Source organism: Centrocercus urophasianus, unplaced genomic scaffold (genome assembly GCF_019232065.1).
Source record: "Centrocercus urophasianus isolate 14NV4802_14NV808 unplaced genomic scaffold, USGS_Curo_1.0 seq_11, whole genome shotgun sequence".
NCBI classification, from domain to species: Eukaryota; Metazoa; Chordata; class Aves; order Galliformes; family Phasianidae; genus Centrocercus; species Centrocercus urophasianus.
The window spans coordinates 36,947,641-36,967,220 of NW_024884253.1; the positions used below are offsets into that span (position 1 = coordinate 36,947,641).

At 44.1% G+C, this 19,580-nt stretch overlaps 1 protein-coding gene across 1 annotated transcript in view; it reads right to left on the bottom strand.

The window, feature by feature from the left end:
* The window catches only part of XKR4 (XK related 4), a 214,622-nt gene extending 203,682 nt beyond the window's left edge, over positions 1 to 10,940 (bottom strand). Inside the window, exon 1 of the mRNA XM_042808833.1 lies at positions 10,099 to 10,940. Coding sequence (XP_042664767.1) covers positions 10,099 to 10,940 — 842 coding nt within the window. The remainder of the gene's footprint in view (positions 1 to 10,098) is intronic.
* Positions 10,941 to 19,580: the final 8,640 nt, after the last annotated feature.

Here is a 19,580-nt window from a genome sequence, read left to right on the forward strand (position 1 = left end):
ATTTATGCTTTTCCCAGTAATTCTGTGTTAAATGTTCTTTCCACCATTATTACTGGCAATGATAATGAGATCCACATTTGGCTCATTTGTCTGTTGTCACCATACACATCACTGCTTTTGAAGCAGAAACATCCCGCATTTGGAAGCTTTGGGCTGACTTTGGTCCTAGCATCCTCATTACATTCAAAAAGAACTCCCAGCACTTCTTACCCAGACCATTTTTAACACAGCATGCTGGATTCAGTTTCCAGAGCAAATGAACCAAAAATGAAAACAGTGCAAGAGAGGAGGTGATGAGCTAACTTAGAACAGCATAGAATATGTAAGCAAAGGAAAGAGTTTGAAGAGAACTTTAAGTCATTTAGCATATTATGGATTTAATAAACACAAAACTTTTGAGGAAATAAATCCTTAAAATGTTAAGTTTTTGCATACATGTACCAGGATGTCCATTACAGTGAGATGTTCATGTTTTGAACATCTTTAACTTAAAGTATATTTTGATAGGCACATTGAAATAATAATTTAGCTCGAGTGCCCATCTAGACCAATTTCCACAAGTAACTCAACATACTGTAGAGAAATTAAACTTCATAATATGTATATAGTACTTATATTTTCGGTATGTAATAGGTGACTAAATCATAATATTTTCAGAAGTATAGACTAAAATGCCTCAAATAAGGCAGATAGAAGTAAATTTCCTCCTTCAAGAAAATTAAAATGATAATAAGCCCAACCCCAATCAAAGTAAAGAAGAGAGACATTCATTCTGAAATTCAGATGTGAAAAAACAGCAACCAAAGTGATGCATACTGAAAATCTGGGCTCTGTGTGCAGTGGGGCTTGATAGGAGAGGAAGCATACTTGGCTCCCAGTCTTCTCCTTGTGGTGAGCTGGGAGACAAAGTTGGGAAGTGTACAGAATTGCTCAGGTTTTATTTCTGCCATAAAATTGTGCTTCTTACATTGATAAAGATCAACCACAACAACAAAAAAAATCAATCTTCAAGAAACTCAGCGAGAGCTGGGCACTCAGGCATTTTTAAATTTCTCATTTCCTTTTGCACAAGACAGCCGTGGAAAAGAGTGAAGCAACTAGAGTAACACATCAAAAATGCCTTTTTTTCTATAGTCAACTATGTGACAGAGAAAGAACTTAATGGAAAAAAAAAAAATGAGTACCTATCCTTCTGCCTCCACCAATTTCAATTGCCTCATTCTACTCCTATAAGCTGATCAGGTATTTTTGATGTTGATACATACAATAAGTTTTGTGGCTACACTATACATATGGAATGAATGCTCACTGCAGCAATTGGACAGACCGACATGATGGGAAAAAGTGTTTCACCAGAGGTATGATGACAGAAGAATCAGCACAATAGAAAGGTAGTATAAGGGAAGGGAAGAAGATTGCTTATCCATATCAGAAGACCCCAGGTTCTCAGAGGAAAGCTCCACTCCTCCAGAAAGAGATCCTTCCCCAGTGGCAGTCAGCCCTTAAATGAAATCTAGGAGAGGTGCAGCCAAGCTCCCCTTCCACTCACTCAGCTGAACTGCCTTCACTTGTGCCCCCAAGGCTGACGAGCTCCTCTCCCCAGGTGCTCAATCAGTGGTTCAGGCTGTGACTCAACAGTACCACACATTCACAAACAGAAATACTGGCAGCACGGACATTTAGGATAAGACAGAGAAGGTTAAAAGGTGGGCAACTGAAATCAATTAAGCAGTACAAGAAAGATGAGGAAATCTGTATTCGAGGACCGTAAGTATTTGGTCAAAGAACTGTGCTCTTCTTGCCCGGCCTCATGAACAAGACATTTCTGACAGCGTGATGATGCAGCTCAAGCAGGAAGAAGAGTAAATGTCTCAGTCCACACCCTCCTAAGCTTCAGTAGAGGAAACACTCTGGCAAACAGGAACTGAGCCCTCACAACTGGAAAGGGCGATGGACTCAAGTCTCCTAAATCCCAAATGATTACTCTGCTCACAAAGGGATTCTGGTGCCACTCAGCCTAGTTCCTGCTTTGCAAAGGGCTTGAAGGAGAAATAGGAACTCAAGCAGTGTGTGCTGGGGCAATTTGAGCATAGCCAAAATGCAGAAACACAAGCCTCAAAGGCACTTTCAAGACATTTAAGGCCTGTTATGTCTTAGTTCTTCAAAGAACTTTTTAACAATTGGGCTGCTGAGCCCATTTCTCTAGAGCACATTTTTCAGACCCATTGCACCTGAAGAACACCTAAATTCTCATATAGATCTTCCTCGCAGAAAAATTTCCATATAAAGTGAGAATATTAAGCTTAGAATTGAAGAAAAATAAGAAGGAGCATAACTCCACCCATACCCCTCTTTAAGATAAAAAATGACAACACAACTTTAATTACTAAGCTCATAATTTCATACTAATAAATATTATACCATGAGAATACAAGCACAGTGGTTTTCCATTCTTTTCTATGGAAGTAAGCATGAACACTGTCAGCGTGAGGTATAGATGTCGCTACAGAACAGAAGTCTAGTGCTCACTGTCACAAAGTGCTTTACTTGGACCTGCTGGATCTGAGCTACTGATCCCAAGTGCCACAGACTGAAAAACATGACTGAAAGAACTTGGCAGATTAGATGTTTACACAAAAACATCCCATTAAAGTGAATAATGCAGCACACTGTGGCACCACTAGCCTTCATCCTTAAGGACAGAAATCAACCTGATAGATAGCAGCTATAAGAGATAAGGAAAACTGTTCTTCCATCTGTAGGCTAATTTACACTTTGTTCATGTTAGAACATCTGCATCTTTCTCTGAAGCAGCTGGTACTGGTCCTTGGTACATTAGTCTTGCCTAAGTCATACTTTCCTCTTACAAAAGAACACAAAGCTACTTTCGTTGTCACATCACTGACTGCCAAACTTCCTCTGAAAACACTCACAAAGCAGTCTCATCCCATTTGCTCCAACCAGTGATACCAAATCATTTGTAACTGATAGCACTAACCATCCCCATTGATTAACTCCATCAGTCAAGAAGATTCGTATAGCTCACCATACAAATCTTCTACCATGCACGTGTTGAACAGCACAAGAACATTATAACAAAAGAAAAGTAATGGAAATAGTATAGTATAGGAAATGTTTTATTTGGGAAAAAAAATCTCATATTATTACTCTTCAGCCATTGAGGGTGGAACCCAGAATGAGAGTAGGGGTGATAAGGGAATACTTGAGCAATCAGAGATCACTAGGAGATGCTAATACAGGTTATGACTGCTAGGAAATTGAAGTAAAATCTCTTAGAAAAATATATACTCATGGCCTATTTATTTATTAATTCTACATTTTACAAAAACATACTCAAGAGTACTCTCTTCCCAGTAAATTGGTGCTACACTGATACCTCAGACTTGTGTTTACCATTTTTCAAATTACAACTTGACACAGTCAGAGTTAAAATTGCATCCAACATTCTCTGCGAGTCTGTCCAGACATATAAACTCTTCTCTTTCCAGCCTCCTTCCCCAGTCTCTCCAGCAGTCACTTTTAGCATTATTCAGATATTCTCTCTCTTTGGTCAGATTGAAGAGAAACAAGCTGGAGTCAGGTGCAGAGCACACAAGGACTAATTGGTATTCCTGTGTCACTCCACAGTCCATCTCCTTGCCCAAGGAGGTTGTGGATGCCCCATCCCTGGATGCAGCTCTAGATAGCCTGGTCTAGATGTTGGTGACCCTGCACATGGCAGGGGGATGGTAGACGATTATCACTGGATGATCACTGTGGTCCTTTGCAACCCAGGCTATTCTATGATTGTATGAATTCTCCTTCACATTCTCTTTCTTATAAACCTCCTCACATTTTAAAAAATCAAAACAGATCTTTTTATACCCTATTTGCCTCTTATGTCTTTCTGACATGATGTACACAAACAATAGTTGTGCTAAAATGGACAGAAATGGCACCACTTCAGCAACACAAGTGTCTACTGTACCTTGAAATGTAAGCAAAACAACTATTGATTTTGCCTGTGCCCAATAAATCCCTCCCAAACAACCTGTTTACTGAAACTGTAAGTTACTGTTGTGTTTAACCCACTGAGTATGAAAAGCTACTTAATGGGAAAACAGAAGTTGGAGAACAAGCTAATCCTGCTAAGTGACAAAAGTATTGATTTCATTTTAATTTTACAAGAACTCCTGTATCTTTGTAGTTGTCAGTCCTTGTGGACAAATATTAAGGACTAAGCCAGCCAACTCTTCCCGACGAGGAGTGCTCTGATGTAAATAACCTCAAGATAGGGAGCAGAATAAGTGATCACTCCATGGTGTTATTCTTTCTTGCTTTTCCAGGGGGATTTGGACACACACATTGACCTTTCAGAGCTACATTCTTTTCCTAGTGTGACTTAAAGAGAAGGAGGAAATTTTATCCAGAAAAACTCAATAGGTTGGACTGCAAGACTGCAACATTGAGAAACAAGCTATAGAATGAAGCATTTCTTTGAATTCATAGCACATATGTATAGTCATTCCTGCATTTCAGTGGACAACTCCACATATAATATCTACACACTGGGACATTACATCCTCTAAAGCCTGAAAATCTAAGAGTTTCCACTTATTGGGCTTTTGTCCAAAAATGAATTCCCCATGCCCCCCTCACATATAAGTTGCTAGAAAGCATTCTGTGTGTAAAATATGAGTTCACCTACTAAGCCAATTGAGCAGAGATCTTAGTGCCTAAGCAGTCCTTTGAAAATCTGAAAACTTATGTAAGTGATAGATATTCTCCACAGAGAGAACCCTTGTTAATTATTAAAGTACAGCATCTTTCTTCTAAAGTACATCAGCATCTTTTATATGTAGCTTAGGTTATTAGAATAAAATGAATACCAAATCTGATTTGTATGCAGACTTGTAAGAGATTTTTAAGAACATAGTAAAGCTTCACATTTGTGTTCCAAAAAAAATTATGAAAGACACAGCCTTTATCTGCATATCACTGTCTTACTGAAAAAAAAAGAATGGAATATTTATTCTGCTGAATGTATTAGTGGAAGTTCAAATGTAGTTAGGCCAGCTACACAACAGTCAGTCCCTTGTAGTCCTGGCATCAGGAAAAACAGAAGTTACAAGAACTTTAATACTTATTTCTGGCAGTCCATCACTTCTCCGGAATCCTAAGCAAGCAAAACGGGTGGTCAACAGGACTTGAAGTCAAGAACTGCAGTAACTCAAAAGAAATGCTGATATCCCATTCTTGGAGGTGTTCAAGGTCAGGCTGGGTGGGGCCCTGGGCAGTCTGATCTGGTGTGGGGCAGCCCTGCCCACGGCTGGGGGTTGAAGTGGATGGGCTTTAAGTTCCCTTCCAACTCAAACCATTTTGTGGTTCTTTCAAATACAGTATTGCTGAGCAGTAGCATTTTGGTTTACTAAGAGACAGATGGAAGGATATGCAATAATCTTGTCTAGGAAATGGCTATGACTCATAAATTTGGACTCAATGTGACAAATTATCTGACAGATTTCAAAACAGTGAGAAAAACTGGTGTCAGATTGAGATATTATCACATCTCACTGTGAAGTCCAATGGCAGCTGGAATTATTGACCACCTAACTAAACTGAGCTCCTATGTTACCCTGAACAGAAGTGTCAAAACTGCTTTTGTAGAGCAGAGAGTATGAAAGCCATAAGTCTATTTAAGGATGGAGGTGGGCTAGCAATATATTTCTTCATTTGAACAACCATTCAAAATTTCAGCTTAAGGGTTTGGCATGCTTTATAGGGGGCACCTGAGAAAGTCGTATGGCCTTCTCATGCATCACACAGCCACTGTTTCCCATTTTATTTTGAAATTTTAGGAGCATCAAATGATTGCAGAGGTAAAGCTTATGAGAGCAAGTGATGAAGTTCCTTTGGCAGACGACTCCACTCCGTGAAAAGTGCCTTCACAGGATACCAGAAGGACCACAACCCGCACCACTTCCAGAATCCAGCATCACATTCACAACCCTCCTGCAACCTTTTATTTCGCCCAGATAGGAAACAGGAAGGAGAAGGAAGATAATGATTTCTTAAAATCGCACATAAATAAAAACAGCTGTGGATGAAGATGGTGCCAATATTTAGGCAGAACTGAGAGCAGTGGAAGACGTGCACTATAGGGCAACTCCAAGGGAACCAGGCTTATTTTGGAACAAACATCTGCCCTGTGAACGAGCGACACCTGGAAGGGCCAGCATTGAAGTTGGCTCCACCTCCTCCTTCTCCGGTTGGGTTCCCACACAGCTGGCAGAGCTCAGCCCAGGCCTCTCACACTGACACCCTTGCCACCATGCACCCATCTTCTGTTCACTCAGAACAAAAAGCTTTCCAGGAAATCCAGCAGCTCCACAGGTGCCAAATGAACGCTATTATCTCCAACATCCAGCCACACGGCCTGTTATCCACTGCAAGATCTGAAAGCCCGGGCTAAGCCTGGGAAGCTCAGCATATCAAAGGGATGCTCAAGGGCAGTGTCTACATACTTTCATGCCATGCCCAAAGGCCAATAGTTTATCTGAAACCTGCTGGCCTTTATACCTCTGCACAGTCCTTACAGACTATAAATTGGGGAGGGATATTAAAGCATTCACTCCCTTCTTTCCTTACAATGCAATACAAAGACCCAGTGTGTTACATCCTCTTTGTACACCCCAGAGCCTGCTAATAAAAGGCCACTTCTCTCACAGCACATTTTTGGGACAACTGGCTCCACAGTGTGGCTTTCATGCCCGTATACTGGTAAAATGCAGAACACACATAGGAATGTACCCATACTCTGAAGGCACAATGCCTCTTCAAAAACCAGCACATCTCATTGTGATCATATTTTAACATGAAATTAGCTGCCAACAAAGGCCCCATGGCTGCACTCAGATGTGGCAAACGTCTCCTCAGAAACTCCAATGGAATTGAACTGAGGAACAGTGTCTTCAGGAAATCTGTGAATGCGCCTATCCCCTCAACCCCCCAGATAAGAGACATTTACATCCTCATTCTTCAAAATGGAAGAATTAGATCCTCTATATTTTTGGGGGAAAAAAATATGACACCAATTTCCAAAAAAAAAAAAAAAGACATACTTCTGTTCAGAATGGATGGGCAGCTCCTGCAGCTCCCCTTCCTCACATCCCAATAAAAATTTGTTTTAATAATTTTAGATTGCCTACTACCGCATTGTTCTACGTCACATTAAAGACTTCATTCATTTTTCCATTAGCACATTTTAGTTAGAATTAACACACAATCATTTTCCATGATCTGGCTTTCAATATATTTGTAAACAAAAATTAATCTTAAACACAAAACAAAGAAAAGCTTTGACATTATTAGAAGTCAGACTATAGAGATACTCAAACCACACTTCTAACTCTTTTAATCCGTAAGTATGGATTGCCAGGTGTACCCAGGATGGTCTTCTTAAATAAGCAGTTGCCACAAATCCCCCCCTAAAACCTTTGGCAATGAAACAAATGAAGAGAAACTGAAGACTTCAGGAATCAATTCAGCACTTAATGAGGAGACAGAGGGTGATGGAATACCAAATGAGACCAAAGCAAAGCACCAGTCTTGGTATAATCCCAACCAGGCACAAGTAAACCTCTCTCCTCAAGTTGGAAGGGACCCATGAGGATCATCGAGACCAACTCCTGGCTCCACACAACTACCTAAAACCGAATCCCTATGTTATACAAATACTCCCTGAACTCCATCAGCTTGGGGCTGTGCCCACTGCCCTGGCAGCCTGCTCCGTGCCCACTGCCCTCTGGTACAGACCCTGTCCCGAACCCCCAGCTGTCCCTCCTCTGGCAGAGCTCCTTCTCAGAGGAAGGACAGAAATACCACTATCATCTTTGCTGGTGGGGGATTCAATTTAAAAAGTGCTAGAAAACTTTAATACAAGCATAGCAGAGATTTAACTGGAGCCCAAATGGAAAAAAAAGAAAATACTGAAAACTGAGTTAAGACAAGAAGAAGGAGACACAGAACTAAGAGTAGCAGCAGCTGCTCACCTGTGGGGACAGGGATAGTGCACCTGTGGTGCTGACACTTACAATCAAACATCCTTCAGATCTTTCAGCCTAAATGCTCAGGGGGCTGTTGGCTCAGGCCAGTGCAGATGTTACTCTTCGGAGAAGTTTTGGACTACTCCTTGTCAGCATTTCATTTCCCAGAAAATAGCACTCATTTTCCAAGGATGACACTTGTTCTGAGCCTCTGTTTACACATAGAGCTCTTTAGGGGTTGACAGGGCCTCTCCTTCCTGATGCCGATTATTAGTTTCAGATGACTGCTAAGGATCTCCCTCATGAGGGATGTACCCAGGGAATTAAAATGAAGTCACTTTAATTAATTATGAAGCGTTGATATGCAAGACTGCATTCAATTGACCGTATAATTCATACATTTGTGGATAACCGCTAGTACTGCTAAGTCACTGACAAACAATTCTATGGCTCCATTTCACTGGGGAAAAAGAAAAAGGAGAGGGGGGCATAACAAGCTAAAATATAAACAATGCCCTAGCACTCCTTGCCGTTTAATATTCTGGTACTCCTACACTCCTAAAACATGAAGAGAAGTTATACCTGACCAGAAGAGGCTCAGCCAACTATATGGAAGACCAGGTATCCCCACAGGGAGCAGATTTTATGCCAAAAGGAATTGTGCTCCATGTGCAAACCAGTAGCTGAGAGCACCAGGCACTCCTTGGGTAGAGCTGCGCCTTGGGCGATTGCACCCTGCTCCACCTAACCCTTCTCTCTGTTCTCCAATAGAGTTGTAAAACTCTCTTCCATCTCACTCAGCATGTCGCACATTCAGCCTCTGTACAGATGGATATTGGTGTGAATTTCTACATGGAAATCATTATACATACACCTCTAAGGAACTGCACTACACATTGCACAGAAGCCTGATCATTCAGAAAGCCCCACTTTTATATACAGAGGTAGAGCACACACAAGATCTACAACAAAGCACTGCTTTTCCTTCCAAAATCAGCTTTGCTCTCAAGCTATGCTGTAGATACTAAAGAAGGAACCAATGACACCAGGAACTGAGAATTCTTCCCACTTGTGAACATACTCCATTTGTTGCAATAAATCTAAGGATCCGGAAAGTGAGTGATACTTTGTTATGGCATCCCAGGGTCTCATGGCCTTGCAGTGCTGCTGTGTTCCCTGAGGCTTGAAGGCCACAGGCAGAACCAGAGCCACGCTGCTACTGCACTGGCACACAGCAATAGCCTGTCCATGACCAAAATGAAGATTAGGAATGAAATTAAGAACTCCAGAGAGAGAGATTTGAAGTAACATCACATTGTGTTCTCCGATGCAACAATTCCAAAATAATAGAGTTTCCCGAAGAGAAACCTTGAAGGCATTCCATTCCACCCAGCAGGTAAGAAACCCCAGAAGCATTTTCAGCTGTAGCACACACAGCACAACACGATTCCATACCAAAAGTTAACCCCCGAAAAACTCTGCGGGCTGAACTCTGCCCCATTCGAGCAGCACTAAGTGTATTTACAGAGCATTCAGCCCCCAGAGAAATCCCTCCTGGAAACACGCTCCGAACTTGGGGAAACGCGACTTGTGCAAACTATGATGTCATCCATCTGCCTCTCAGGGAGAGCCTTCCCCCTGCGCCCACCTCGGCACAGCCTCTCCGCAAGGCACGGCACAGCCCACCGCCGCCCGATCTGTCTGACAGCAGCCACTCAAAAGTTTGATTCCTTCACCGCATCACATCGTGCAGAAAGCGCGTTCTGAGGGCAAAGAGCGGGGCATTACACGCAGACAGCACCAGCACAGCGCCGGGAGGCTGCGTGCGTTCCCATCTCCTCGAAAAGTTCCCGGCGGGCAGCACCACCGTCCCGTCCGCGCGTCAGGACCCCGGAACGCACGCACCGACGGCACGTTTTCAGAACACTCTCCTTTTCTCTTCTCTTTTCCATTTTTTCCCCCTTGACTCCTCGCACGCTTTCCCAACGGCTCAGCCCAGTTCCCGGCGCACGCGGCTCGGGCTCTCCCCTCATCCCACCCGGCCTCCGCTCACCTCCAAACCTGCCCCAGCTGCAGGATGTGGACGAGGGACTGCAGGAGCCAGATGCAGAAGGCGCACGACGCCGACCTGCCGCTGCCGGTGCGGCTGCCGCTGGAGGGGCCGCCTCCAGCGGGGCCGCTGCTGCCGCTGCTGCTGCTGTTGGCGTTGCCCTTGCTGGCAGTGGAAGCCTGCCGCTGCGGCGTGCAGGGCCGAGCGGAGTCGATGTCCGCGGCTGCCGAGCTGCTGCTCACCAGCAGTTTGCTCTCGGCAGCGGGGCACTGCCCGGAGGCGGCGGCGGCGGCCGTGCCGTCTTCCGCGCCGAAGTCGTGCGCGAACCAGCGGAAGCTGAACACCTGCACGGAGAGGGAGCCCAGCAGCACGAAGAAGAGGGTGAGCCCGAACCACCAGCGCTGGCCTCGCAGGTAGTAGTCGACCGCCAGCCAGATGTCGGTGCCCACGTCTGCGAAGTACACGGCCAGCGCGGCCAGGATCCAGAGGCAGTCCCACAGCGAGTAGCGCCGCTGCTCCCTGCCCAGCCGCAGGCAAAGCGAGGACGAGCCCCCGCCCGAGCCCCGCGAGCCCCCGCCGCCGCCCCCTCCTTCTCCTCCTCTACCGCCGCCGCAGCAGCAGCAGCAACAGCAGCGGGAGCCGCCGCCCGAGCCGTCCCCGCCGCCGCTGCAGCACCCGCCCCCGGGCGCCTCGTCGTCGTCGCTGCCGCCGCCCGGCCCGGCGCCCGCGGGCAGCCCCGGGGCCAGCGCTTGCACGGAGCCCGAGTGTTCAGAGTTCTGCAGCGGCGTGAACGCCACCTCGCCGCCCTTCTTCATCTTCCGCCGCCCGTCCGACTTCGCGGCCATGATGCTTCACTCAGCCCCGCCGGAGAGCGAGCGGTAGCGGCGAGCGCTCCTTTATCCCGCGCCTCCCCCTGCTCCTCCTCCTCCGCCGCCCGCCTCCCGCCCTCTGCAGCCGCCGCGGACCGCCGCTCCCCGCGTCCCCGCTCCGCGCCCGCGGGCGGCTCCTCCGCGGCTGCCGCGGCCGCAGCGCCGCCTGCCTGCCTGCTCGCCTGCGGGAGCAGCACTCAGCTCAGCTCCGCTCAGCCCACCCGCCCCGCGCCCGCCGCCGCCTCCTCCTCCTCCTCCGCGGGGGCCGCCGGGGCCGCCGTGCTCTGCCCGAGCCGGGAGCGGGCAGGGCAGCGCCGCCCGGAGCAGCGCATCCCGCGCCCGCCGCCGCCCGCGCCCGCCGCCGCCACCACCCAGCTGACTGACGCCGGCAAAGAGGATGACCTCATCCCTCCTCCCTCCCTGCCGCCGCCCCCCGCCCCGCACCGGCACCGGCGCTGGCGCAGGGGCGGGGAAGGGGGCGCTCGGCCCCGCGGCTGCCGGGAGGTGCGGGCGCGGCGGCACCGGAGGGCGGTGGCGACGGGGCGTGTGCCGGGACCGCGCCGCGTCCCGGCGGGAGGGGCGCTCCGCCGGCTCTGCCGCCGCCCCCCGCTGCCGTCGGCGCGGCCCTGGGGACGGGGGGACCAGAAGCGGAGGAACCGCCCCTCCTGGGCCACCTCCGCGAGTTGGGCGCTCCGCAGCCGCCCGTTTCCCATCCCGCTGGAAACGCCGCTCTAGTTGTCGTAACTTTGTGAAACGCAGCCGAGAGAAGTGTCATTCCCAAATGATGCCGTGACTCGCACTTTCTTAACAGGCGTCTGGGGGAAGGTGGGGAGGCACCGTTTTAGTCCGCCAACCCGAAGAAACGGCATTTTAAACATTTCCTTCGGCAAGCGAACTCACTCCCTGTCTCCCTCCCTCCGCCCCATTCTCTTCTCCGCAGCCCGGGAGCTCCCGGAGCCCTTTAAACCTCAGCGCGGTGCTTCGGTGCCCGCAGCTCTCCTCGGCCGCCTGCCCTCGGCCTTCTGCCTCCTCTCGTCCCCATACCCAATGCGTGCAGGCTGAGCCGCTGATACTCCTCTTAGGCTCTCTATTTTATACCTGTGGAATAAGCTCAAAGCATCCCTAAAACAGAGCAGTGAGAGAGTTCAAGCTCGTTGCTGGAATGCTCTAATGGGAATGTCAGTGTGGCTGTGATAGGGCACTGTTACATTAAGATAGGTGACTAAACATAGCCCCTTCCAATTATTAATGAAAGAAAAGGAGTTATATGGGCGGCTGAAAATGCCTTCTAACCCTTTAATCTGCATGGTCAGTATGAAGTTCCCTTTCGGACACAATCTTTTACTTCAGATTTCAGGAAAAGAAGACAGAGTGCATTGCTGGGTTATTCTGAGGGTGTTAAGAACTCAGAACTCAGCCTTTGGAAGGCAGCGAGCACACAGAAACCTCATTTTGCTTGTTCTTTTGCATGTTATCACACATTACAAGAGTCTTTAATTACATCATTGCATAATGGTTCTTAAATAATATACATTTCCTCTGCAATCTCTTTTGCAGTGCTGGAGCTGCACTTTTATTTCTGTTCCTTTTTTTAACCCCACATTAATTTCATTCTCATTACGGTCCATATGATCTCCATTGCCTCAGACTTTTAATGCAAATTGCTTCTTTCTCCAGGTATCTTTTAATAATTCACCCAGTCCCTATATATAATACAATATATGCACCTAAGCTCCCCTTGTCAGCAGAGAAGGTGCTTAATAAAAGAGCTAATTTAGCTGCAAGTTCGTGGCTTACGTATCTCAACAAGTTCCCAAGTCGTTCTATTTATAGTTAAATCTTCAAGAAAATGGTTTAGTGTGCATTTTAAGTTACTTCAGTTGATACTTTGTGACATACGCAGGTCAAACGGTGCTACAGATTTCTAATAGAGGTTATGGAGTGATATGGGGTTGCATGGGGGTGCAACTGCTGTGCTTCTGGAGCTGAAAGTCTCACCTAAACTGTTTGGGGTGGGGGAGAGGAGAACGAATGGAAATTGTCAGATTCAGGGTGAGGATAGTAAGGTGGAGATTGGGGTCCCATGGACTAAAAGGGCAGAAGATACCTATGAGCAATGCAGCAAATATTTAGGAACAGATGGCATCAGGCTGGCTGTGCCCCATGGCAGCACGTTATTACCAATCAGCTTGGAGGCAGTGCTTGAGTGCTGGGGCCACGTGTCCCTGGTGTCCTGCTCTCCCTGCTCCAGATGTGGGGTACTTTTTCAGCTATATTCACCCTCAGCCACTTCTCTTGCGGACAGAATTTGATCAGAAGAGATCCACCCACCACACTGAAGGACTCCAGCTCACCCCAGTAGGTTTTAGAGGAGACCCACTCATCTGAAGTGTGGGGAGGGTTTTGCACTTTCCTCCTGTATTTCTCTATTTCTCCAAGGCCAGGCTGGATGTGGCTCTGGGCAGCCTGGTCTGGTGGTTGGTGACCCTGCCCATAGCAGGGGGGTTGAAACTAGGTGATCATTGTGATCCTTTTCAACCCAGGCCATTCTACGATTCTATGGTTCTATGATTTGCTAGGTTTGTTTTCCTCTTTTTGGATTCAACTTCTGTGGCATTTGTGAGAGGACTCATATCACCTGTTAACTGATACTCTTTCTCTGTTAAATGAAGGCAGATGAACATTTAAACCTAAATTAAATGTACGGCTGTTGGACACTTCCAGGGGAACATCTTCTGTTTTATTTTATCACTTAAGAGATTATCAATGGAAAGGGCCCCAAATAGTAAGTAAGTGTTGAAGAAATTGCTTCCAAGAAACAGAACCAAATTTCCATTTCATTACTCTGGCTTAGCTCCTATGGAGCTATATCAGGGCCAGAGGAGTTTGTATACACACAGTGTACAAACCAGCATGCATTCAGCAAGCCAATGCTGCTACTAAACCTCAGAAATTATTAATTATGAAATATAATTGAAGGGCAAAAATGCAATTGCAGACATCGATACATATTTCATAAACCAAAGTACAGACACACTCATTTCTCACGTAAATGCGCTTTGAAGCACATTGTATTCATGGCATTTTTTTTCCCACTTTTCTTTGAAGAAAACATTTTTATGAATATCACAAAGAACTGCCTTTGCCTTCTGAATTGCAACTGCTGTTTGCTTTTTTTTTTTTTTTTTTTTTTTTTCCTTTTTACCCTTAAAATATCAAGCCAGTCTTTGTCTACACTAAGAATACTTTTTATTTTGTTTGTCTTTCTGCTTTTCATTGCAGACATTTCATTGCATGAGTTTCTTTTTTTTTTTTTTTCAGATTCTCAACCATGATCTTTTTCACAATCTTCTTTAGCTCTATAGCACAGATGGCCCTACAAAAATATACTCATCCTCTGTTGTCCTTTCATTTCACCATCAGAATGCATTTATACTCTACTAGCACACTCTGGAACAGGTTGCCCAAGGAGGCTGTGAATGCCCCATTCCTGGAGGCATTCAAGGCCAGGCTGGATGTGGCTCTGGGCAGCCTGGTCTGGTGGTTGGTGACCCTGCACACAGCAGGGGGGTTGAAACTAGATGACAATTTTGGTCCTTTTCAACCCAGGCCATTCTATGATTCTGATTCTATGATTCAATTTTTGCATGCATTCTGCATTTTCTTCTATCTCAAAATAACTGAAACAGAATGATGCCCCATGGTAGTATTTTGGCACAAAATCCTACATTTCTCATCAGATTTAACCTTTGAAGAGCATCCTTGGCAATTCTGTGTCATGAAAGAGATGTGCAGAACTTCACTGCTCCAGCAGGGCTTGGGGTGGGCCCCCTCTGGAATAAGTGAAATGCTAAGTCATAAGGAGCTCTTTGCTGATTGCTTCAGAAGACCTGGTGATTCTGCAATCAGGTTGCTCCCTTTTCTCCTTCCTTTGTTTCCCTTTCCCTTCTAGCTACCTTCCTGTACCTGCTTTATTTCTCTCCCAAAGGCACGCTGCGCATTCCTCTGCACTGTGCTGCTTCTCTCTTTCTTGCTGTGCATGATAACAGAGAATCTGATTAACATCCATTTTCTTTACTCATTCCCTCTGAAGTAGCCTCACCACTGAGTGAGGTTTTCACAAGTTTTGGAGGTTATCAGTAGATCTGTGTTTAGGTTACACAGTTACCAGTTGATATAGAAGGTCTCTATAATATTTATATACTGCAGTGCCAAACTGCCTTTGTGCCCAAACAGTTGCATTCACAACACACACGTGTCAGTGGATGATCTCATAACTTAAACTCCTCATTGAGAATGCGTTTCCAACATTTTAGCAAATGAACAAAAGCACAAATGAAAAGTAAAGTGGTAAAATATTTACAAAATTAACATTAGATTACCTTATATTTTTAAAATATATTGAGTATAAGCAGCTATTGCTTGCTTGCTTTACCTTGAGATTATTTTATTTATGGACCTATATGTTGATTCACACAGAGGAATTTTTTGGACCATAAAATTGACTTTAAAATTGAGAATCATAGAATTGCTCAGGTTGGAAAAGACCTTAAAGATCATCAAGTCCAACCACAATCTAACCAAACTACCCAAACTCTAACAACTTCTGCTAAATCATGTCCCTGAGCACCACATCCAAACAGTTTTTAAACTCATCCAGGGATGGTGAAATGTGTGAATCAAGTATTTCAACATGTTGGCTCACTTCTACAATTGCAAAGAATACTCTGAAATGTTCCCTGGTTTGGGAAATTAATTCATTTATATCATCCTGGTAATGCTGTATGTATTTATTTTGCAGAGACCTCTTTTCCGCAGTGTGTCACACATGAAAATGCCAACCCATATGCACCTACCTCATAAGAAGATACTCAGAGTAGCAGGGCTTTTAAGTGAACACCTAACTTTACTCCAGACTATAATTCAATCTTAGTGGGATAATTTATATATCTATGATTTAGGAGTGTATTTTCATCTTTGACATATACTTACATTTCACGGTAAATTGGGAGCTGTGGTTTCTTGTGTTACGATTGACTGAAGATTTCTTACATTTACATTTATTAATCAGAAACGGGATGCCAGTTACCTTTTACGTTGCTTCATATCATGTATTTTAAAATATAACCAAAGGTGAATGTCAATGTATAATGAGTGAAGGCAGAAGATGAGTGAAGGAAGACCTCACGGGAAGCGAGCCTGCAGCCAAGCTTTGTACAAGGTGCACAAAATCTTCCACTGCCATTCTGCATTCAGCAGCCAACAAGACACCAAGCAAATCACACATTATTATAAATGGAAAAAGCATTTATAGAATGCCTAGTGGGATAGTAAGATGTCCTGTGACATTGTATTTAATACGATTAAGTATTAAATAACAAGTAATATTATAAAAAGATAAGTAATTCTTAATACAATTAAGAATTTCCAAAAGTTTGAAGGAGAAAACGAACAGTTCCATTTTTCCCCCTTTTTGCTTCAGCTGTTTAAAATGAGTTCATGCAGGAAGATTCAGGCACAGCACAGCACAGAGGAGTTCATGGACTTTTCAAGCTTTTTCCTTATGGGAAAGCAGTCCACGAGAACATTTTAAATTGATGTGTGAGCAGAGGATGTTTACACTTGCAAACAGGTCTATAGATACTAATATTAACAACTCCAGGACTCACCCAAGACTTCTAAGGTAACTCAGACAAGCACTTGGAATGGCCTTTTTTTCTTAATTTGACTCTGTTTCTCCCACTGACAAGCTACAGAATAGATAGATACAATAAAGCTGCTCTTATATACTTAGGAGGAAAGAATTCTTTCTTCAGAACATACTTGGAATTGCTCGGAGATTAAATGGTCCAATGAATCAGTCAGAACTTGGCTATATATTTTTTTTTCAAATCATTAACAAAAGAAACTGAGACTCATAGGGCTTAAACGGGCAGAAATGTTTAAGAGCCTATACTATGTTTTTAGGCTACATTCTAGCATCCACCTCCCACTTGAAGTTTTCTCTACAGTGCAAAATTCGATGTTACTGCTTCACTGTAATAATAGCAAGGATAAGAATAATAAAATCCTGCAGCCACTGCCCTCACACAGATCTGTAAGAACAGGAGGCAGCAGGGAGAGGAAGCAGAAGACAAACACTTTTCTCCACTACAGCCTTGACTCTTGTTTTATCTCACTGCTCCTTCCATGGGTGCCAAATGCCTGGGTCTCTTACTGACACAGGAGGTCTTATTTCCATGCCACATCTCTGTTTCCTGCAGAGGCACCACCGGTGTCAATATCTGCCCAGGGTCTCCATACACACTGTGGGTGCTGGCAACAAGAGCAAAGCATCTGGTCTTTGCAACAGCAGCTGAGTGCACACGAGGTGGCACCTCTGCAATGTCTCTGCCTTTGGCCAGCTCTCTTGTCCCTTCCAAGGGACATGGATTAAGTGACATGTGCCAAACACAGCAGACATCACTGTTTGCCATGCGGAAGAGGCAGGTTTGGGGTTTGGTTCCAGTCACAGTCTCGATATGCTAAGTGGCATGTCTTTGAAGCAAGAACTGATAAGGAAGTTATGGTATTTCAAGCTTTCTTATCAAAGTATAATCCTCCGGCAATATGTTCTGCAAGCCCCTGCAATGCACTTGAAACGAAATGAAACCCTCTGCTGTGACAGTTTTCCAGTAGTAGAAGGGTAGAAGTGTTACATGACTCTGGATCTAGGGGAGTGAATCCAATACCTTATTTATACTCTGTATGTTCAGAGGAAATAATTTTCAAGTAAGGACACCAGCTGCTGAAAGAGGTATTCACTGCTAGTAATAAAAAACAGATTAGGAAGGCATTATTTACACTTGATAAATCAGAGATGGCATCAAAGAGAGCTAGTATTACAAACTATTAATGAAAGACATAATAATGAAACAAATCACATAATAGATCACAACGAAGTGATTCAGTGTAATGAATACTGATACTAAGTAAGTGAACTGTGCACTCTGGGGACACAATTTCAAATCCATTCCAGTGTAAGCAAAAAGAGCACTTTTAGAAGAAATTGACTCTGTTCCATTGCTCACTCAGCTCACATCCACACCTTACACTAGTTCTCCCTGTGATGACGTATAAAGTAGATAAAACCGAAATTACCTGCCAAGCCCTGTTATATTTGTTTATTACTTATAATAACAACTGAAATCTCATAATCCATGCAGATATCTGACAACATTCCTAATTTCAAAGAATAATGTGAGTAAATAAACATTAAATGTACTGAAAAGCCAGACAAGATATCATTGAGTACAGATTTGTTTAATTCTTGTGATTATAGAAAGTACATTACTGCTACAAAACATGGTAGTGCCTTGGAGGTGAAACAGGTCTAAAATTCAGTTCTTTATACAGATTTTGAGTTTTGGAGGTACTAAATGTGGAGTCTTTGATTAAACAGGGGGATGCCCTGTGTAGTCAATACGCAGTATTTGTATTCTGATCACAGACATCAAACTTCTGGTGTTGTGCAACTCATGGTTCCATTTCAGACTCGTCTTTATTCTAAACTCTTCCTCAGTCAACCAGCAACTGTAGCAATACCAAACTAAACATCTAGCCACTTATTATTCGCTTATTATTTTGTGTATTTATTCTAAATATGTTTGTATTTATGGTGTGTTTTCAATAATAATAGCGATTTTTTTTGAAGTAATGACATTTGCACATACAGCACTAGAGAGGCAGATAGATGCCTAAGAATGGGCACTGCAAAAATCAGCAAGCTGAGCACAGAGCTGCATAAGTTAGCCAGTGAGCTATTGCAGTGCTAGTGATAAGAAATGATGAAAAAGTCTCTCTTAAGTGACCCTTTGGATCTAAAGGATCTCAGCTGAGGTTCTGGCTCAGCTACAGGATTTTGCAGTCAAATGCCAGTGGGAAGCTTACTGCCACAGGCTTAATGCCTGAATAACAAATTCTTTATTCCTCTCTGTTACATACCTGGTCTTATAAAAAAGGAAATAACACATGGTAAGGCCAAAGAGCTGTGCAGCCTGTTTGGAAAATGATTTTGAGGAAATATTAGTTTTAATAAATGTAGAAATTGAAACTGTGTATCAGTTTAATAAAAATTGGCAGATTTGACTCAAGAGCTAACTTCAACTTACTCACAAATTATTACTGAAATAAAAATGTGTTACTAAATATATCTACTATTACGAATGCTCAGCTCAAGTCCACAGAGCCATGTTACAGATTAAAATTGATGTTTTCTAAATTTCAGCCATGCAAAGATTTTGAGCAACTCTGGTTGGACTGGAGCACAGTGTTCACATTAGACATGTTTAATTTACTGTGATGTTTTTAATGCACTGTTTTGACATTCCTTCACAGTAATTACAATACCTTCAGAATTATAACATACAAGTAAATCAAACAAGCAGGAATTTGGAGAAGCAGCACACTATGAAAAAATCAGAAAATAAGCAGCTATGGGTAAAGTTGCACTACGGTGCTACCATCGCTTCCATCCCCAGCAAGCCACCTACAAGGCAAAAAACATTAAAACATGTCATACAATCATAGAACCAGAGAAACATAGAATGTCTTGAATTGGAATGGACATTAAAGCTC